This window comes from Cyprinus carpio, chromosome A9, assembly GCF_018340385.1.
Source record: "Cyprinus carpio isolate SPL01 chromosome A9, ASM1834038v1, whole genome shotgun sequence".
Taxonomy (NCBI): Eukaryota; Metazoa; Chordata; class Actinopteri; order Cypriniformes; family Cyprinidae; genus Cyprinus; species Cyprinus carpio.
Genome location: NC_056580.1, coordinates 23567120 through 23586510, shown reverse-complemented (window position 1 = coordinate 23586510; position 19391 = coordinate 23567120). Strand labels below are relative to the sequence as shown.

The 19391-nt window shown below is 37.6% G+C and overlaps 2 protein-coding genes across 2 annotated transcripts in view; both read left to right on the top strand.

Moving 5' to 3' along the window:
• ttn.1 (titin, tandem duplicate 1) overlaps window positions 1-8904 on the top strand; it is a 141287-nt gene extending 132383 nt beyond the window's left edge. The window contains 6 exon segments of the mRNA XM_042764516.1: window positions 44-5238; window positions 5318-5474; window positions 5593-6089; window positions 6185-6338; window positions 7145-7429; window positions 7537-8904. Coding sequence (XP_042620450.1) covers window positions 44-5238; window positions 5318-5474; window positions 5593-6089; window positions 6185-6338; window positions 7145-7429; window positions 7537-7835 — 6587 coding nt within the window. The 3' untranslated portion in view covers window positions 7836-8904.
• Window positions 8905-10970: 2066 nt separating this feature from the next.
• Window positions 10971-13436, top strand: fkbp7 (FKBP prolyl isomerase 7). The gene is made up of 4 exons (XM_042764513.1): window positions 10971-11414; window positions 11632-11783; window positions 12919-13046; window positions 13173-13436. Exons 1-4 carry the CDS (start codon window positions 11188-11190, stop codon window positions 13332-13334), a joined length of 669 nt encoding a protein of 222 aa, XP_042620447.1. The 5' UTR covers window positions 10971-11187; the 3' UTR covers window positions 13335-13436.
• The last annotated feature ends 5955 nt before the right edge of the window (window positions 13437-19391 follow it).

Sequence of the window (19391 nt, the reverse complement as noted above, 5' to 3'; positions counted from 1 at the left end):
GAAAAATTTCAAAGTGATGCATTAAAATTTTTATTTTTTTCAGTCCCTGCTATGATTCATCTACCTAAGAATCTGCAAGGAAAGGAGGCTATCCCTGCCCTTCGTGGTGAAATGGTGAACATCAAAATCCCATTCAGTGGAAAACCAGATCCAGTTATCACTTGGCAGAAGGGACAAGACCTTCTTGATAATGATGGACACTATCAAGTCATTGTCACAAGATCCTTCACATCTCTTGTATTCCCGAATGGAGTAGAAAGGAATGATGCTGGTTTCTATATTGTGTGTGCCAAAAACAGATTTGGAATTGACCAGCAAACAGTTGAGCTTGATGTTGCAGATGTGCCTGATCCACCACGTGGCATCAAAGCCAGTGATGTTTCAAGAGATTCTGTAACACTTCACTGGGTAGCACCTGCCAATGATGGTGGAAGTAAAGTTACAAACTATATCATAGAAAAGTGTGCCACCACAGCAGAAAGATGGGTTCGTGTTGGCCAGTCTCGTGACACTCACTATACTGTTGTCAATCTGTTTGGAAAAACAAGTTACCAATTCCGTGTCATAGCTGAAAATAAATTTGGTCAGAGTGCACCATCTGAGCCAAGTGGATCTGTTGTAACGAAGGAAGACAAATCAAGAGTTCTGAACTATGATGAAGAAGTTGATGACACCAGGCCAGTTTCCAAAAGCAAAGCTCCTCATTCAGAGGCTAAGAATGTTCACAACAAGTACATGATTGCTGAAGAGCTTGGCCGCGGACAGTTTGGTATTATTCACCGGTGCATTGAAACCAGTTCTGAGAAAACTTACATGGCTAAATTTGTCAAAGTTAGAGGTGCAGATCAGGCACTAGTGAAGAAGGAAATTGCGACACTGAATGTGGTACGCCACAAGAACTTTCTGTTACTGCATGAGTCATTTGACTGCCCTGAAGAGCTAGTCATGATTTATGAGTTCATCTCTGGTGTGGACATATTTGAGCGCCTTGGTTCAGCCAATTTTGAGCTCAATGAGCGTGAAATTGTTAACTATATCAGACAAGTATGTGAAGCTCTTGAATTCCTTCACAGCAAGAGTTATGGCCACTTTGATATCAGGCCTGAAAATATAGTGTACACTACAAGAAAGGGAACTAATGTCAAGATCATTGAGCTCGGACAATCTAGACACCTTACACCTGGTGACCAAATTAAGATTCAGTACACGACAGCTGAGTTTGCAGCACCAGAAATACATCAAAATGAGATGGTTAGCACCGTGACAGATATGTGGTCTGTCGGTGTCCTTGTGTATGTTCTTCTCAGTGGACTTAATCCATTCGCTGCTGAAACTAATCAGCAAATGATTGAGAGCATTTGCAATGCTGAGTACAGTTTTGTTGATGAAGCCTTCAAGCATGTAAGTGTTGAGGCATTTGACTTTGTGGACCGCCTACTAACCAAAGAGCGCAAACATCGTATGACCGCTGCTGAGGCTTTGAATCATCCTTGGCTGACAATGAACTCAGAGCAGCTAAGCTCTAGGTCCATCAAGGTTACACGCCATAAGAGATATTACCAAGCCATGGTTAAGAAAGAATGGAACACTGTTGTGTCATCTGCTCGTGTTGCCAGTGGTGGTGCTATCAGAAGTCAGCGAGGAGTAACAATCTCTAAAGTGAAGATTGCACCATTTGAACATGGACCAGTTGCAGGACTAATTAAACACAGTGTTGCTGATGAAGGTGATGATATCAAGCTCATTTGCAATATTGATAACTACGATAGCACCACTGAAGTAACATGGTACTGTGGAGTAAGACAACTAGAAGAAGGCACTAAATATGAAATTACTTATGAAGACGGGCTTGCTACCATAACTATCAAGGGAATCACCAGAACTGATGATGGAACATACAGATGTAAAGTTGTTAATGAGTATGGTGAGGACAGTGCCTATGCTGAGCTGTTTGTCAAAGGGGTAAGATCCTTTCGTGAGTTCTTCACTACACGTGTTGTAAAGAAAGTAAAACGCAGAGTTGACACAGCAAGACTACTCCAAAGACCTCCGGAATTTACTTTGCCATTGTGTAACCGCACTGCTTACATTGGAGAGGATGTACGCTTTGGTGTCACAATCACAGTGCATCCTGAACCTCGTGTAATGTGGTTGAAAACTGGTCAAAAGATTATGCCAGGAGATGATGACAAGAAATACACTTTTGTTAGTGATAAGGGCCTGTATCAGTTAGTGATTCACCATCTTGACCCAGATGATGATGCAGAATACACTGTTGTGGCACGGAACAGATTTGGTGATGACAGTTGCAAGGCTCGTCTCACAGTGATCCCTCGTCCTGCTCCTGCTGATAACACCTTGAGACCTATGTTCAAACGTGTTCTTGCTAACTTGGAATGCAGAGAAGGCCAGAGTGTACGTTTTGAAATGAGAGTATCAGGGCATCCTTCATTAAAATGGGAGAAAGATGGCATGCCTTTGGCATTTGGTCCACAAATTGAAGTTGTGCATGAAGGCTTAGATTACTATGTCTTACATGTAAGAGATACTCTTCCAGAAGATTCTGGCACATACAGAGTCATTGCAACTAACTCAGCTGGGTCTGCAAGTTGCCAATCCACACTCAAGGTTGAACGTGTGACACACATCAAGAAGGAGGAGAGTGAGGAACAAAAGAAGAAGAAACACGATCTTGATCAGCAAGAGATGGACAAGAAAGTAAGACTAACTCAAATACTAGCAGGTGCAGATGTTACCCCACTTACTCCAGTGGCACAGCAAGCACTAAGAGAAGCTGCAACCATGTTCAAGCCAGCAATCACTACCAAGAAAGTCAAGAGTGAAGCTGAGGAAGCCAAAGAAAAAGAAGAGAAAAAGAAGAGAGCAGAAGAAAAGAGGCTGAGAATGCCATATGTTATTCCTCCACCTCGTGTTGTTGCTCCTACTGCTCTTGAGGAGGACATGGAAATCAAACACTTTGTCCCTTTCTCCGATATGAAGTGGTACAAGAAACTGCGTGATCAATATGAGTTCCCGGAGCCAATGGAAAAGTTCCCCCAGAAAAGACTTAAACGCATACGGCTGTCAAGGTGGGATCAGTTCTATGAAGTACCCCTGCCGAGAATTAAAGACCAATACAAGCCAAAATGGCATATTCCTGTTTCACAGGATGACCTTGAGACTGTAAGGCCAGCAAGACACCGCACACCTTCTCCAGAGATGGAGGCTTACTACAGAATCAGGAGACGCTCTCTTGGTGATCTTTCTGATGAGGAACTGCTTCTGCCTGTTAAAGAATACTTGTCAATGAAGAGAACAGAGGAAGAAAGACTTAAACTTGAGGATGAACTTGAGTTAGGCTATTCTGCTTCTCCACCAAGTCTTAGCCCTGTACGCTTTGAACTCTCTGCACTGCATCACCCATCACCTAAGAGAGCTGCATATGACGAGGAGGAAGGGGAGGAAGTTCCAACTTATGACTCCTACCGTATTCCATCTAAATATGAGGCTGGTCCAAGCTATATTGACTTACGTCAGCGTCACGATAGGGCAACATACAGAGCTCCAAGACAAAAGCAAAGGTTATGTGAGGAAAAAGAGGATCAGGAACTGCTTAGGTCAGCAATGACAACCACAAAGTTAACTTCCTACAAGAGCCAACTGCAGCACATTGAGTTTGAAGAGAAAACAAAGGTCAAAAGAAAGGAGAAAACAAGAGTTTCTGTGTCAGCAGTAACTGAGGCAGCAGTCATAACTGATATACCTACAGCATCATTCTCTCTTGGCTATGCTACAGTAACTCGTCCTAAGAAGCCTTCTGCAGCTCTGGCAGAAAAAGAAGTGGTTAGAACAACTTCACCTGAAAAAACACGCCCACATTCCCCCAGCCTTGATTCTGCTGAGAAAGCAACCACTACACCAGACTTATCAACAAAAATTGATTATATGTCAAGGTATGAGTCAAGAAAGAAAGCCTTGAAAAGTGAGAGGAAGCTTGAAATTGTGACCCAGCAGCCTTTTACCCTTGACCATGCTCCCAGAGTGACTGTAAGAATGCGCTCTCACCGTGTGCCAATTGGTCAAAACACTAAGTTCACACTGAATGTCCAATCTAAGCCAGAAGCACAGATTAAATGGTACCACAATGGAGTGCAGATTGAAGAAAGCATAAAATACCGTATGTTTAACATGAGTGGTGTTTTGTCTCTTCAAATCATTGATTGTCAGGAAGAGGACAGTGGCACCTACCGTGTCGTCTGCACAAATGCAAAGGGAGAGGCCTCTGACTATGCCACTCTCGATGTTGCTGGTGGTGGATTTTCTGCATATGCCTCACAACGTAAAGATGAGGAGCCACCAACTCCCTTTGTCCCTGAGATGACAAAAACAGATGTTTATCATGTTTCATCAACAAAAGTAGCATCTGTATCAGAAACACAAGTGGAAGTATCCGAAACTAAATCGGACAAGATAGAAGAGACAATTGAGACTGTTGTTCAGGAGGAGCAGGTAACATCTGAAATCAAACTTGAAACCATGGCAGTGACAGCAGTTGAAGAAGTTGTGGTTGAGAAAATTTCTGAGACTAAACTTGAAGCTACAGAAGTGACAACAGTAGTGGAAAAAGTGGTTGAAGAAAAGAAGCTAACTCTCCCAGCTAGAATTCTGACTAAACCACAGTCAATCACAGTATCTGAGGGAGAAACTGTTAAATTCACCTGTGATGTTGATGGTGAGCCTGCACCTACTATAACATGGATGCGAGAGACTCAAGTAATCGTGTCATCTAATCGTCACCGTATAACCTCAATTGAATATAAATCTACCTTTGAGATTACCCAAGTAGAAACGTCAGATGGAGGTAATTACACTGTAGTAGCAGAGAACTCTGAAGGTAAACAGGAGGCACAGTTCAGTCTAACTGTTCGTAAACCAACACCTATACAGAAAGTTGTTGCTTCTCCTCCAAGAGTGAAATCTCCAGAGTCTCCCCGTATAAAGTCCCCATTTGGAATTAGGTCTCCACAGAGAATTAAATCACCTGAACCAATTAAATCTCCACCAAGAGTCAAGTCCCCACCCATGGTAAAATCACCTACTCCAAAAGAAAAAATATCCAAGCCAACCTTCTCAGCAGAACTAAAAGACATCTCAGCCTCTGCAGATACTATTATAAAGCTTACAGTGAAAGTGTCCGGTGAGCCTAAGCCATCAATCTCTTGGATGAAGGATGGAAAAGTAAGAGAGAGACTTTTATGAAAAAAGTTATATAGTAGAATGGATGGATTTACTAACTAATTTTGACATTTTCTCACAGAACCTCTCTCAAGGTGGAAAATATGAAATCTTTGAAGAACATGGTTCAGCACGTCTTGAAATCTATGACGCTGATGTCTCTGATAGTGGAGTGTACACATGTACAGCCAAAAACAGTGCTGGATCTGTTACTACAAACTGCACTGTTACTGTTCAAGGTATTGTAATGTGTAATTTAGTGCTCCAAATACATTATGATTTTAGTAAGTATAATTTTGTGTAATTTTGCATGTACAATTGTACTTTAATCAAAATGAACTACTCTTTCCTGTACAGCACGAACAACAACAGTTGCCATTGAAAGAAAAGCAGAGCTGACAGAGCAAATAGTGAAAAAGGAGATTACCTATGAGGAAGTGGAGTCCTTTACAGAAATTAAAGCATCAAAAACCCAAATGACAGTGAGTCAAGGTCAGACTGTTACACTACGAGCAAACATCCTTGAAGCCGCTGATGTGAAATGGATCCTGAATGGAGCCGAGCTATCAAATTCAGAGAAGTACAGATATGGTGTGTCAGGAAATGATCACACCCTGACAATTAAAAGCATCAGCCACCATGACCAGGGAATTCTCACATGTGAGGCCAAAACTGAACATGGTGTAGTTAAGTGCCAGTTTGACATGACCGTCAGTGCAATGCGCTCAAATGCACCAAGTTTCCTTGTGCAACCACGCTCCCAGAATGTAAACGAGGGACAAAATGTCACATTTACATGTGAAATCACTGGTGAACCGTCTCCTGAAATTGAGTGGCTCAAGGATAATACAGTGGTAAGTATTTTGGGGGAATAATAAAGTACAGTTTATTTGTGTTTTCCCTCATAGCAGTCTGTTAACTTTATTTAAATTTATTTTTATCTTTGCAGATAACTATTACATCGAACATGAAATTGAGCCGGTCTAAGAATGTGTACACACTTGAGATTCACAATGCCACCATTGAAGACAGTGGAAAATACACAGTAAAAGCTAAGAACAAATTTGGACAGTGCTCTGCAACAGCATCACTGAATGTCCTCAGTAAGTCTTTGATCCGTTCCTAAAAATAAATTAACACTCTCTAGCAACCTAGTATAAGCATCCTGTCCATTACATAAAGTGCATGATCAAACCAAGTAAGGGTGCACGATAAATATCGGCCGATAAATTAATGCACATCTCGTCAGTAAACCAGTTATCTAATCAGTGGTAAATTCCATCAGGTGCGTGATTTCACATAGAGCAGCTGTTACTACACAGAGCCATTGTTAACTGACAAGCTGCACAAATCCACGTTCATTATCAGAGTGGATTTGCACGGCTTGTCAGTTAACAAATTAATTATCGGCCGATATTTATCGTGCACCCCTTAAAACAAGCATGTATGTCCATGAAGAACACGTCTAATTATCACTGTTCACCAATCAAGCTAACAAAATCTAACAATGATGCATTTGCAGTTGGAATAGTGATAACGTTAAAGGTATGCATTTTCAAGGATATTAAAATCCATACCATTTTTACCATCTATTAACCATGCATCACATAGTTTGATTCATTTGACAAAAATGTTTGAGAATAAAGTCAAAATAATCAAAAGATTATATTTTTTGATAAGCATTACCAACGGAATTTCCTTAAAGGTACAGACTGTAAGTGGTGCAACTGGAGCATTATTTATTTTAGTAATACCAATGATATCAAAAATGTTCCAAAATACTTTACATTAAATATGCCCAAATGTTTCAAGCAGGAAACAGAGACCAGTTGCACCATTTGAATTGCCTGTTGTACCTTTTTATGAAATAAATTGCATCAGTGACATGATATTTGCTATACTCCCACAGCTCTGGTTGAGGAACCTGCCAAAATGATAATTGTGGAGAAAGCCTCTGATGCTACGAGCATGCAGGGCAGTTATGCTGCCAAGCATGTGGTTTCAAAAATGCAAGAGACATCCTTCAGCAGTTCCAGCATGGCTGAGGTTAAATTTGAAAGCATGTCAGCATCTAGCATGACCGCCATGACTTCTGAAAGAATGATAGCTATGAACTCCAGCAGTATGTTGGCAATGTCCAGTCACTCGCATGTTGAGGGGTCATCCATCAAAGCCATTTCTCATGGCCGCAAAGGTGAGATGAAAAGTCTGTGCATCTCCGCCAAAAAACATTTACAGTTCAACAAATCAGCAGAGCTATATTACCATAATAACAGATTCATTTGTTTGTCCTCTAACCAGGTATACCACCAAAGATTGAGGCTGCACCTCAAGATATCAGTATTGAGTCAGGGAAGGTCCTGACTGTAGCCTGTGCTTTCACTGGAGAGCCAACCCCTTCCATAGAATGGTCACATTCAGGGAAGGCTCTTCCCAGCAAGGAGGAGAGTGGACGATTGCAGATTGAAACTTCTCAAGATATCACCACTCTTGTTATAAGTGGAGTGAAAGAGACTGATGCTGGTGCATACACCTTAAAACTTTTTAATGAGTTTGGATTTGATACCACTACTGTCAATGTCAGGACTCGATCGATGTAAAAAAGAAAGAAAAAAAAAAAGCTAAAATAGTAATACAATCCTCACCCCATTTCCCTCATTCAGATCCTTTTTATTTATAGAATGAGAAAAAAAAACTCAGTTCTTGATAAAGACCTGGATTTCTGTTCTTGTAAATATGAACTATTTTTATACCAAAACTGACATTAATTTATGCCAATCTAGACTAAAGTCTAAAAATGTGCCATATTGGATAATTATGATCAGAAGTTCAGCACCATTTTGTGACATGTACATAATGTATATAGCCGAATTTACCGGTTATGGAAAATGTATGAATTGTTATTTATGACAATATTAAGAAATGAAACAAGTGGAACTAAATGTTTAACAGGAGAAAGTTTCACATGGAACGAATACCCTGTAAAACCTGAAACGAAACAAAACTATGTGCCTCAACAATAAGTTGAAGTCTTAAGATTGCCTCAACAGGTAGAGAGGCTCCCTGTTGAAGTTAACTAAAATCAGAGAGACAAAGTTATGCACTGTACATTTGTGCATGCAGTAATGCACTACACAAGTATTTATGACTTGAACGTAAGACCTTGAGTGCTGTTTGCATTACCCTCATGTAAGCAGGGCGACTGGGCCTTGTGTTCAGACTGATGTAGTCATACAGCCATTTTTATGACAAGCTCATTGTGCGAGCGGCCTGCACAGTGAGTTAATGATAATGTTTGTGCACAGTTTCTGGCAACGGACTGTTTGAATTTTGATTTTATGAAAGTAACACCACCTGGCCATTAATTGTAAAATCAATTCAAGTGCTTCTTTGCAGAAGCTGTGCCAACTCTTGGAGGATTGCTAGGTTATATTTTGTGTGTTTGTGTGTGTGTTAGCATTAGAATCTCACTTTGACAGCAGCCAGGGTATCCATCAAGTAATGTACCACAGAGACTTCATGTGCTGTGAAAAGAAAAGAAAAATACATGGATGTAATACCCTGCACATTGATTTATTAGAGCTATTTTATGTAGTTTTACCCATATATTCAGCTTCCTTGAGTTTTATGAATTACTAATTTAATAAAGCATGTTTTCAGCACCATAAATTGTTGTCTGTGTTCCATAAATGAATGCTACTTAATTTCATATTTCATATACATATAATTTGATATTTTCATATTTCACATACAAAAACAACAACACGACAGACGATTTTCCGAAAGTAAATACACATTACATTTCTCACTAGCGAGGTAATAACAGCGCTGTTTAGAGACGCTGCTGCAGAATAATACACACAAGCTCTCTCTCCCTCTCTTTCTTTCTCTGTGTGTCTCTGTCTCTCTCGCTCTCTTTCTAATAACTTCATTAATAACTGCATTAGAATGCTATCAACGGCTCAAGCCTCCATTAACAGCTTTAAAATGACATTTTGGAACCAGCAAAAGAGGCGTTGGATGAGATGCGGAAGAAATAATCCTACTCACAATAGTGATTTAAGTACAAAAAACAGACGAATCGCTTTAAATATATCATCTGATCGATGTCTTGAGGTGTGGTAACCGTAGTATTAGTGCTTGAATTAAACAACACTGGCTGAAACCCGATAAAACTGAAAGAAGTGAACCTGCTTTAAGTAAGGAATAATTGACCGCTTCGCGTCTGGCCGCATCACCACCTCGGGTGTGCATTATTTTTCTAATAATTCAACGGCCCGTCGTCAATTATTCCTTACTTAAAGCAGGTTCACTTCTTTCAGTTTTATCTGGTTTCAGTCAATGTTGTTTAACAGGATAACCTGCTTGAATCAGTAATTTGAAACAGGAGAGCAGCAATAATTTGCAACGCTTTGCAGGACATGGAGGCTACAGTGCGATCATTTGCATTTTTTTTCAGTGGATACACCGTTATTTTTGCTCATAAAAGTAAGAGTAATACAACATCCGTAACTGCAAAGGGTCTACTTTTATTTGTGTGCACTCAAAATATCAACAAAACGTTGTGCTTTTATAAAATAAAGAAAACAAACAGGGTGCGTTGTCTGCTGCCTTGGTTCTGCGTGATCTTCATTTAGAAACGCATCATTAACAGAGCACGTTAACAGAGACACGCACACAGAATAGTGCTCATACTAGGCTTCTTTAGCGCATTGTGCATTCCGCTCACAGTTTATCAGTGGAACATACCAACTATACAAACTGTGTGAGGAAAATTTAAACTAAACCATTCACTACAAATACTACAAGCAGGGCGTTGCTGAAAATGAGTGTGTAAGTTTGTTTACAGAATGCTGTTGTCACTGCTGCAAACTACCATATATACAAATAATTATTTGAAAAATATAATTTTCCAGCAGCCAGTGGGACCCTCCCAAGTGTAGGCCCCTGGGCTTCAGCCCCTTATCCACCTTTTTCCTCAACGCAGAAGTAAGCCTATGGGTGAGACTTCCGTTTCATTAGCCGCTATAGGTAAATAACGAGGAGAATAATAATGTGCAGTAAACGGTAAAACTATTTGCAGTACAAACCAGTGTGTTCTTAATTAAGATAACATATTAAAATAATATGATAGGACACATCAATTGTCAATATCAAGCAGTAAAACGAACTGTTTTGTACAACTAAAAATAGCTGGACGCAAATGAGACCGGAAACTAGACCCATAGAATTTATATATGGCAGCACCACTGATACAGATCAGTGGGCGGCACCCCTTTTTACGTTAGGAAAAAGCTGGATAGCCCGTGCATTAATGCCATAGACAGTAAAAGAAAGATTAATGTGCCCCTGGGTATAAGTAATGTTCTGTATCTTGTGGCCAGTGTTCCCACACAGAGAACATTAATTAAGTAAACCCATATGACAGCACTTCAGGCTATATATACAACTGTAGCTGTTTTTAAACAGGAGATTTAAATAATAAATATGATTATATATTATAAAATATAATTGGCATAATAAGAATACATTTAACATAATAATAAGTATTTTTAAATACATTTTACACAATTATAAGAATACATTTGTAAATAAAATTCGTTTTATTTACGGCACACAATTATGTGACTGGTCACGTGAGCAGCGCGTTCCCGTCTATGATAGGATCACAGAACTCACTCCTCCTCTGAATCCATGAGTTTTATCACTGAAGTGATATGTACATTTATTTTAACAGACGTCCACATGAGAAACAATTACCGTCCGAATCGGGCTAAAGGCAACAGGGTTAACACACTGATCAGACAAAACCCAACAAACGTGTATAGTTTGCTTAGATTCAACCCATAAACCCACGCGGATTTGTAACACCCCAAAAGTGAAGTACGAAATTTGAGTATACTGGGCGGCGCTGCCGCGTCAGCTGTCCGGCCCCCGTCGCCACGCAGACAGATGTGCAAGATGTCGCCGCGGTTTACATTTTACTTTAATTTGATTTTGTCTCTGCAAACCTTAAATCCCTTCATTGTATTGATCTGGGCAAATGAATCAAATCAAGATGTTAAAATTGAGGTTACGTTTCTGCCAGAAAACTGCAGCCAGAAAGCTAAGAGAGGAGACATGCTGAATGCTCATTATGATGGATATCTAGTTAAAGATGGATCTCAGTTCTACTGCAGGTAAACGCATTTTTTTTTTTTTTTTTACAAATAAAGTTGTTGTATTAATGTAGACTAATACAGGTTATATTTACCTGAGAGAGAGAGAGAGAGAGAGAGAGAGAGAGAGATGTAAACAGTGCATTTAGTATTTAATGGAGTTGTAGATAAAAGCTTAATAATAAAGTCTTTTATTTCCAGCCAAAGCCAAGTAAAGCTGTTCGTATTCATTTTCCAGTCGTTCGACAAAAACGGGTCACCCACACTGGTTTGTGTTAGGCGTTGGAGAAGTTATTAAGGGCCTCGATTTAGGGCTGAACGGCATGTGTCCCGGGGAGAAGAGAAAAGTTACAATTCCTCCCTCTCTGGCATACGGCGAGAAAGGAAAAGGTAGGTCTTTTCTGTCTTGCAGTCCGCAGACCCTTCTCTCACTTGAAATACGCAAAGAAAGTAATACAGTCCCTTACACAGGTGGCGCTGTTTTGCGTTTGTTTTTTATTCGAGTACTCTTTGTAGTTGTTGTTGTTGTTGTTTCAATTCCATTGATTTGGACAATATTTTAGATAACAGCTAAACAGAAAATGAGCATTCTTATTTCCCCCACATAAATGGAATTATTTTTTAGATAATTTATTAAAAGCCCAACTTATAGATTTTTTTTTGTCATTGTACTCATAAATTATGTGCTAGATAATTAATATTTTCTGAAAATTTACTTGTTTAGTGCATTTCACAGTGATTCCAAAGCAGCTTCCTGAAAAGGTAACACTTTATAATAACTTTCATTTATAAATCATTAACAAATTGTTATATAATGCTTAACAGATCATTAGATAATATATATTCACATATTCATATAGAAATATGAGATAATGTTCTTATTAATGAACATTACCTAATGATTAACATATGATTATAAACTGAAATGCTTACAAATGTCAGTAAACTTTCAGTTCATATGATCTTTATTTGTTGGTCTTTGTTCACATCTTTACTAATCATTTATTATTTTTTTTTTTTTCATGTTTTTGAAGTAGCCAATCTAAAGTTGAAACTATTCATCATTTGTAAATGTTTATAAATGATTACTAATCATTTAGCATCTTTATGGGCATTGGACTTTTAGCTACTGTAACAAGGTTTGTGTAAAGGATGGCTGGTTAAGTTTAACTAAATGCTTGCTAAAGACAAAACAGATTGTTATTTTGGTGCAAAAATGTTTTTATTGCCTCAACACTCACATTAGTATACTACTCTTCAGTATATCATTAAACAGGATATTCCTTGAATCATAAATAAACAGCAGAAAACAAATCATTTTTTAAAAGAAAATACTTCATTTCATTTATCAAAACAATATAATATAAACAGACTGAACCGTGTTCCCTTATAATGACCTCTGTACACTGTTGACCCTTTAACCAACCCGTAAACCTACCTATACCAACAAACCTTATTATTATAATTATGTGTTTATATTATGTATAATAAGTGTCACCAATAAAATTTTTATGTGATGGAATAGGTCCTGTACCACCAAATGCAACAGTGATCTTTGAGGTGGAGCTTTTGTACATAACCAGAGGACCACGCAGCTTAGAAGCCTTCAAAGAAATTGACGCTGACAAGGACAAGGCCCTGACAAAAGAAGAGGTAATAGATATCAGTCAATGCATGTTAATTGCTGTATAAGGATTTTTTTTTTTTTACATACCTAATTTTTATTTATTAATTATTATTGTTTTTAAAATGTACATATTATCATTTTTGGATTTACAGATTAAAGAATACTTGAAAATGGAAGCAAAGAAGTTAAATACACAGAAAGATGAATCCTATTTCGATGATGTTGTGGCAGATGTGTTCCGTAAGAATGATCACAATGCTGATGGGACCTTATCACTAAAAGAGTACAATGTTTATGAACATGATGAACTATAAACACTACCAGAAAGACATTTTTATGCAGGTGGTGCACTGGACATTCTCTACAAGATACTCTTCAAACTGTAAACTAAATTTTGAATAAAGTTGACTCAGATACTAACTTGTCCTGGTATAATGCAAAAACCTAAATGGGGCACAAAAAGGTACTTTTTTAAAACTGTTCTCAAAATGCTTGCATCTGCTCAGAATTTATCATCTTATAATGTTCTTCACGCTAAGAAAAAAAATGTTCTTTTAAGAACTGTTCACAGATAGGTTCTTTGGGGAAATAAAAATGGTTCTTCTATGGCATTTCTGCAAAAATCCTCTATTTTTAGTGTAAACAGCCTTGTTTTTTGAACAGCACACAATGTTAAACTATGCACAGATTTACAATTACCAATAGACCAATATAACCCATATCGGTCAACCACTATTAACAATCAAACAATTCAGACAAATGAACTCAAGGATTGCATTTACAGCTCTGTTTAAATCATTATCATTTTAAATGCCTTCTTAACATTGTGTAATGTTGAAAAAATTACTTAAACAGCATATTGTAAACAAAATGTATTTACCATGTGTAAATATATAGTCCCCCACTATGAACTAATAAAGAAGTTTCCATGACACATTGTTCACATGATTCCATAAGGGGGGGGAAATTTGCAAATAAGCCATTCAAATATTGCTATACCTTTTAAGAACACCAGGTGGCTCTCTAATACAATTGCTTAAAGTGGTTGAACGCATGTTCCTTGAACCTGCTTTAAAAAATTAGAGACTTGTAATTGTGTAATGGAGATATATATATAAGTGGCCTGATTTTTTGATTGGTGATTTGGTGGGAGAGATAAGGAAGAATCCATGTAGTGCGGGGAATTTTAGTGCAGTGTAATGTATGATTTACAGAGAAACATTATATGTTAAGAACAATGCATTTTAACGATTACACATGCATTTCCCAAACAGCTAGAAGTCAAAGAAATTATTAAATGAGGCTCAATCATGCAGAGAGCTGACATTTTTGAGCTAGGACTCAAAACTTGGTTTTCATGTAAAACTCTCGCCTCCCTAAACTCCCCCGCATGCCAAAAGTGACGTAAACCATGTTAGTGCCAAGATTCAGAGCAGATCCAGACAGAGGGAGAAGGGTTAGAAAAAGACGTTGAAATGACTGTTTTACTTTAAGTGTAAATTGTACTATTTCATGCAAGTCAAAGCGTTAAAAAAATCATCACTGGAGCAAGCACTGAATTTTAGTTTAAATCTGAACAGAAAAAAACTAAACAAAAAAAGAACAATTCATCCTTTTCTGAAACAGCAATTTCAACACTGGCATTGTTAGAACTCTTTATGCCTTTGACTGTTAAAGTTGGGCTTTGACAGACAGATGTCTTATGTGACGTAAGTACGGGCTATGCTTATGATGGGTTGGATGTCCAGTAGTTTTACCTTTAGGGCTTGGTGATTACAGGTCTACCAGAAGGAGTGCTATTTAAAGACCACTAGGTACAGTTCTCTCTAAAACAATCATTTGTGTCACACTCTACTTCACCCATGTCAAGTTCCCATGACTTTATAAGTTACAAGAATTTTAACAAAGCTCCTTTGTCTGAAACTGAAATGCATTTATTGTGCTCTGCATTATGGGCAGTCTAAGCATTAAGAGAAAATGAAACGCTTTATGAAATCTGATGCTTGTCCCTGCCCTCCTATTTATAAAAAAAAAAACAAAAAAAAAACATGAGGGCATTTTTCAATGATGAACTCAAAGATGGTGAAAAAGACTGGACTCAAAACTACCACTTCTCCCTTACATTTCCAGTCCCCAGACATTCATAATATTAAATTACACAATATTATAGAATATCAGGGTATTGCGATCACCTAATCAACAAGGTTAGGGTTATAAAACACTAAAACACAAAAGGTTGTTCTGCTTCCTTTTATGGGAAAAAAGAAGCAGGAGAAGGCAAGCTTCCTTTGGGCATGTCAGACTGCAATTGTGTTTTTGCTGTAAATCATGCCCCATTTTTTATTTTTATTTATTTATTTATCAGTCTATTAAAAAAAAAAAAATTTTGGTCAAGGGTGAACGGTATGTTAGAAAAATCCAAAGAGCAATTGACGGACACAAATAATGTTATTGTGCAGAAGTGTGACTGCAAAAGATACAAATGCTGAAACAACAGGCACAGAACATAGTGTTGAAGGTAGGATTAATAAGGCAAAGCATACAGAGTAGCCAGAGGAACAGCAACAACAGCACAAACAACATCTGCAAAAAGTCGAGTCAAATTCCAATCCCAAGAGTTCACGTGCTGCAACACTCTTGAACAGCAAATGGCAATACAACACTGAAGAGAACATGTTTAATCCATTCAGTCTATTCAGAATGGACAGTACGCCATAAATCCATTTCCAACATTTTCTAGTAACTAGTTTTACTATTTCCATCTGTCCTCTATGTTTGCTGTGTTTATTCTGGTCTTAAAGCATTTCTCTCCTTTTTTGGCACACTCAGTTTGGATCACCAAAGTTGTTCTACAACAATGTTATAGCATGGCTTCAAGATTTGTCTGCTTCCTGTTGTTTCAATAAACAACAGCAGCATGTAGGTGTTTCATAGTTTAAACATGTTTTATTTTTACACATGTAAGTCGTATATCAAGTCGTCACATTCAAACTTAACAGGTCTGCACTTTATGAGGATGGCAACAGAAAGAACCCCTGAATAAACACCTAACCAGACGTGTTTACATGGGAGGATGGCCTAGAGAGATGTAAGACGATCTGAATAATTTTTTTTGTTCTGCAGTGATATAAATGTGTGTCCTCTTTCCTTATCCTTGTTTCTTATGGGTAAATATAATTGGAGAGTGAAAATATTATTGATTTTAAAATGCCTGTCCATATTAAAGGATTTCTCCACCCCAAAATGAAAATTTTGTCATTAATCACTTACCCCCATGTCGTTCCAAACCCGTAAAAGCTTTGTTCGTCTTCAGAACACAATTTAAGATATTTTGGATGAAAACCGGGAGACTTGTGACTGTCCTATTGATTGCCATGTAACTTACACTGTCAAGCTCCAGAAAAGTATGAAAAGCATCGTCAGAAGAGTCCATCTGCCATCAGTGATTCAACCGTAACGTTATGAAGTGACGAGAATACTTTTTGTAAGCGAAGAAAAATAACAACTTTATTCAACAATTTGTCTCCTTTGTGTCTCTCCGCATCATATATATACACACACACATAAAAATATAAGTGATTTAACATTGAAGTCTTCACTTCTTCCAGAAAACAGTTTAATTAGACAAGCAACATTTAGCCAATGTGGAGAACAGGTCTGAGCGCTGAGGTCATACATATCCTATTCATCATGGCTTTAGCATTTCCCTTTCACACACCAAAGCCCCAGCTCCCTTTACAGCAACCCCCCAGACATAGTCTCTGCTTTACATCTGCATTTCTCACTATGCTTCTCAAACCATGGAAAACTGTTGTTTGATTTGTATAAAAAGCTTGAAGTTCCTTCAAAAAGAAGAGAAATTACATTTTGTGAACACTGAACAAGTATTTGACCTGAGGACGGGAGTTTTTGAATAGATTTTGTTACTTTAGTGAAGAAAATGCTCCTGTGCCAAGCACAGGCAGTTTTGAGAGAGACTAGAAACATGTGTCTCTTCTCAATTTTGCAATGATTTCACTAACCAATGGTGCTTTTTAGTGGAGGAGGAGGAGGAGAAGGAAAGCAATACATGATCCCAGGATTAGAAATGCTGGCTTGGATCCATAAACACAAACACTGAAATGTGTAATTTCTTGATATGCCAAGTAACAAGTTTTCTCTCATGAATGCTAAGTACTTGAGGGACTATGTGACGTAAAAAAGAAGCAATGCAAATGCACGTTATTTTATAAGCAATAAACAATAGTAAGACATTGATTTTTCCAATCCCATCCTGAATTGAGGGAGCATAACATGGAAAGCTGCAAGTAGCAACACATATATGCTAACAACGGGCCAAAAAAATACAGTATGCTATGCCTGGCTGTCATTACTCAGCTAACAGCTATTTAAAAGAAAACTTGCTTGGGGCTGTCTTTTATTCTCATTCTGCCATCAATCAGCCACATAAATAATAATATAGTCACTTTTTTGAATGAAGCAACTTTTTCTGCAGAGACATGCAAAATCTTTAAGCATGTAATTATCAATTTCCAGAGCTGTATATATATATATATATATATATATATATATATATATATATATATATATATATATATATATATATATATATATATACGTCCAAATATCACAGTGTGACATCAGATAGCTTGACTTCACTGACATTTTGCACAATAAAATGCCAGTGTTCATCCAGGAAAGTTTACATAAGGCAATCATTGGTTTTTTTGTGCTTTTTAAAGTTATCAATCACACCCCCGCAATGGGACAGGCAACAGACCATCTACACTAACCACACATTCCTGTAATGGAGGGTGGTGGGGGGAGGGTAAGGGGTGTGACTACTGTTGGAGGTGGACACTGATAAAAGTCTTTTAACGTGAGCTGCATGAGTTTTATAAAAGAATTATATATATATATATATATATATAAATCTAAGCCAATTACGGTTTCATCATTTACTCAAGTATCATAATTTAGTTTTACAAAAATTAGAGTCTAGAAATTTCTTCAAAATAAATAAACACACACATTGTGTGTGTGTGTGTGTGTGTGTGTGTAAAAGATGAATGAATGAATGAATAAATATTAATTATTAAAAATAAACTTCTAAAACATTTTGTCTAATGTATGACATATGACATTTATACACATAAAACAAGAATAATTACAGCATACACACACATATAAACCAAGCTGAATTGTTCCATCATAAGATTATTTTATCATTTGAAATTCATTGTTCTTTTAAAAGATTACATACAATTATATTATTAAATAAAGTAAAATAATTAAATATCCTCAAGACAACAGACACCGCTTTTAAATAAAGCATTGGATTGGTGAGCTTTTTGGTTCATCCACATGGAAATGCCATAAATTACCTTTGTTCTTGAGCAAAAGAGCAAACGTAGGTTCAGAAAATGTGGTTTATGCTCTGAGACTGACCTGTTAGTCATAACTCTTGTGAGTATTTAAGTACTTGACATTATTTTGGCAAGTCATGCATACTTCCAAAACCGGCTGTGTGGACCTCAATTATTGATCGAGATAAAAACTGTAGGAAGGCAAAAGATAGGGGAAAAAATTAAAATCAGAATATTGTTCGGGTATTCCATCTCCCAGAGAGTGTTTCTATACTAAAACCATTTTGAAGCATCACCCCTGACCTCAGCCCTCCCGTTTTACGAAGCTCTGGAAAATCATGCTCTCTATGGTGGTCCCCTTTTGGAGCCTCCTAGCCAAACTGTCTGGAAAGTAAACAAATGTCTCAGCCCCACATTCAAGCAGACGACCACCATCCTCCCCCCAAGATATCCCAGCAGTGAGTCATACAGTCTATCCAGACGTCTTGCATTTGCTAACATTTTCCAGTAGGTTCAAATCATTTCCCCTGACTAAGAAAAAACAATTTCATTTGTGGTTCCTGAGTTAAAAGCACAAACCTCAAAAGAGTCCTCCACTTATTTTCCTTTCTACTAGCACTGCATGGGTCTATAACAAAAAGTAGGGGTACTTTATGTTTCATTGAATTTATTCTAAAGATTTCTCACTTTCAAGTGATTACATTTTTAATTGTCATTGACTTAATCCAAACCAGGTTCATTAACAACAGCCTGTAGCTCCTAACGGACTTTAGCTTACTGTATCTTTAACATTGTAGACAGCTTTTGTTAGAGATCTATTTAAGGCCCACATGTTTTAGCGCAGTGGTTATTTGTTTTGGAGGTAGTCTTCACTAAAACATGGCTGAAGGGTGAAAGCAAATGGAGGGAATACTCTAGCAGGATGGTCAAGACTGATACAACTTTGGGTTAGTCAGATATATCATGCTTAAATAAAGATATTATTTTACTTTATTCTTTTTGAGG

Bases quoted from the DNA above. Each gene is read 5' to 3' on its own strand.
- fkbp7 (XM_042764513.1), top strand. From the start codon at position 11,188: ATGTGCAAGATGTCGCCGCGGTTTACATTTTACTTTAATTTGATTTTG. The intron at 11,415-11,631 runs GTAAACGCATTT...TTCATTTTCCAG, and splicing joins GGATCTCAGTTCTACTGCAG to TCGTTCGACAAAAACGGGTC. The intron at 11,784-12,918 runs GTAGGTCTTTTC...GTGATGGAATAG, and splicing joins ATACGGCGAGAAAGGAAAAG to GTCCTGTACCACCAAATGCA.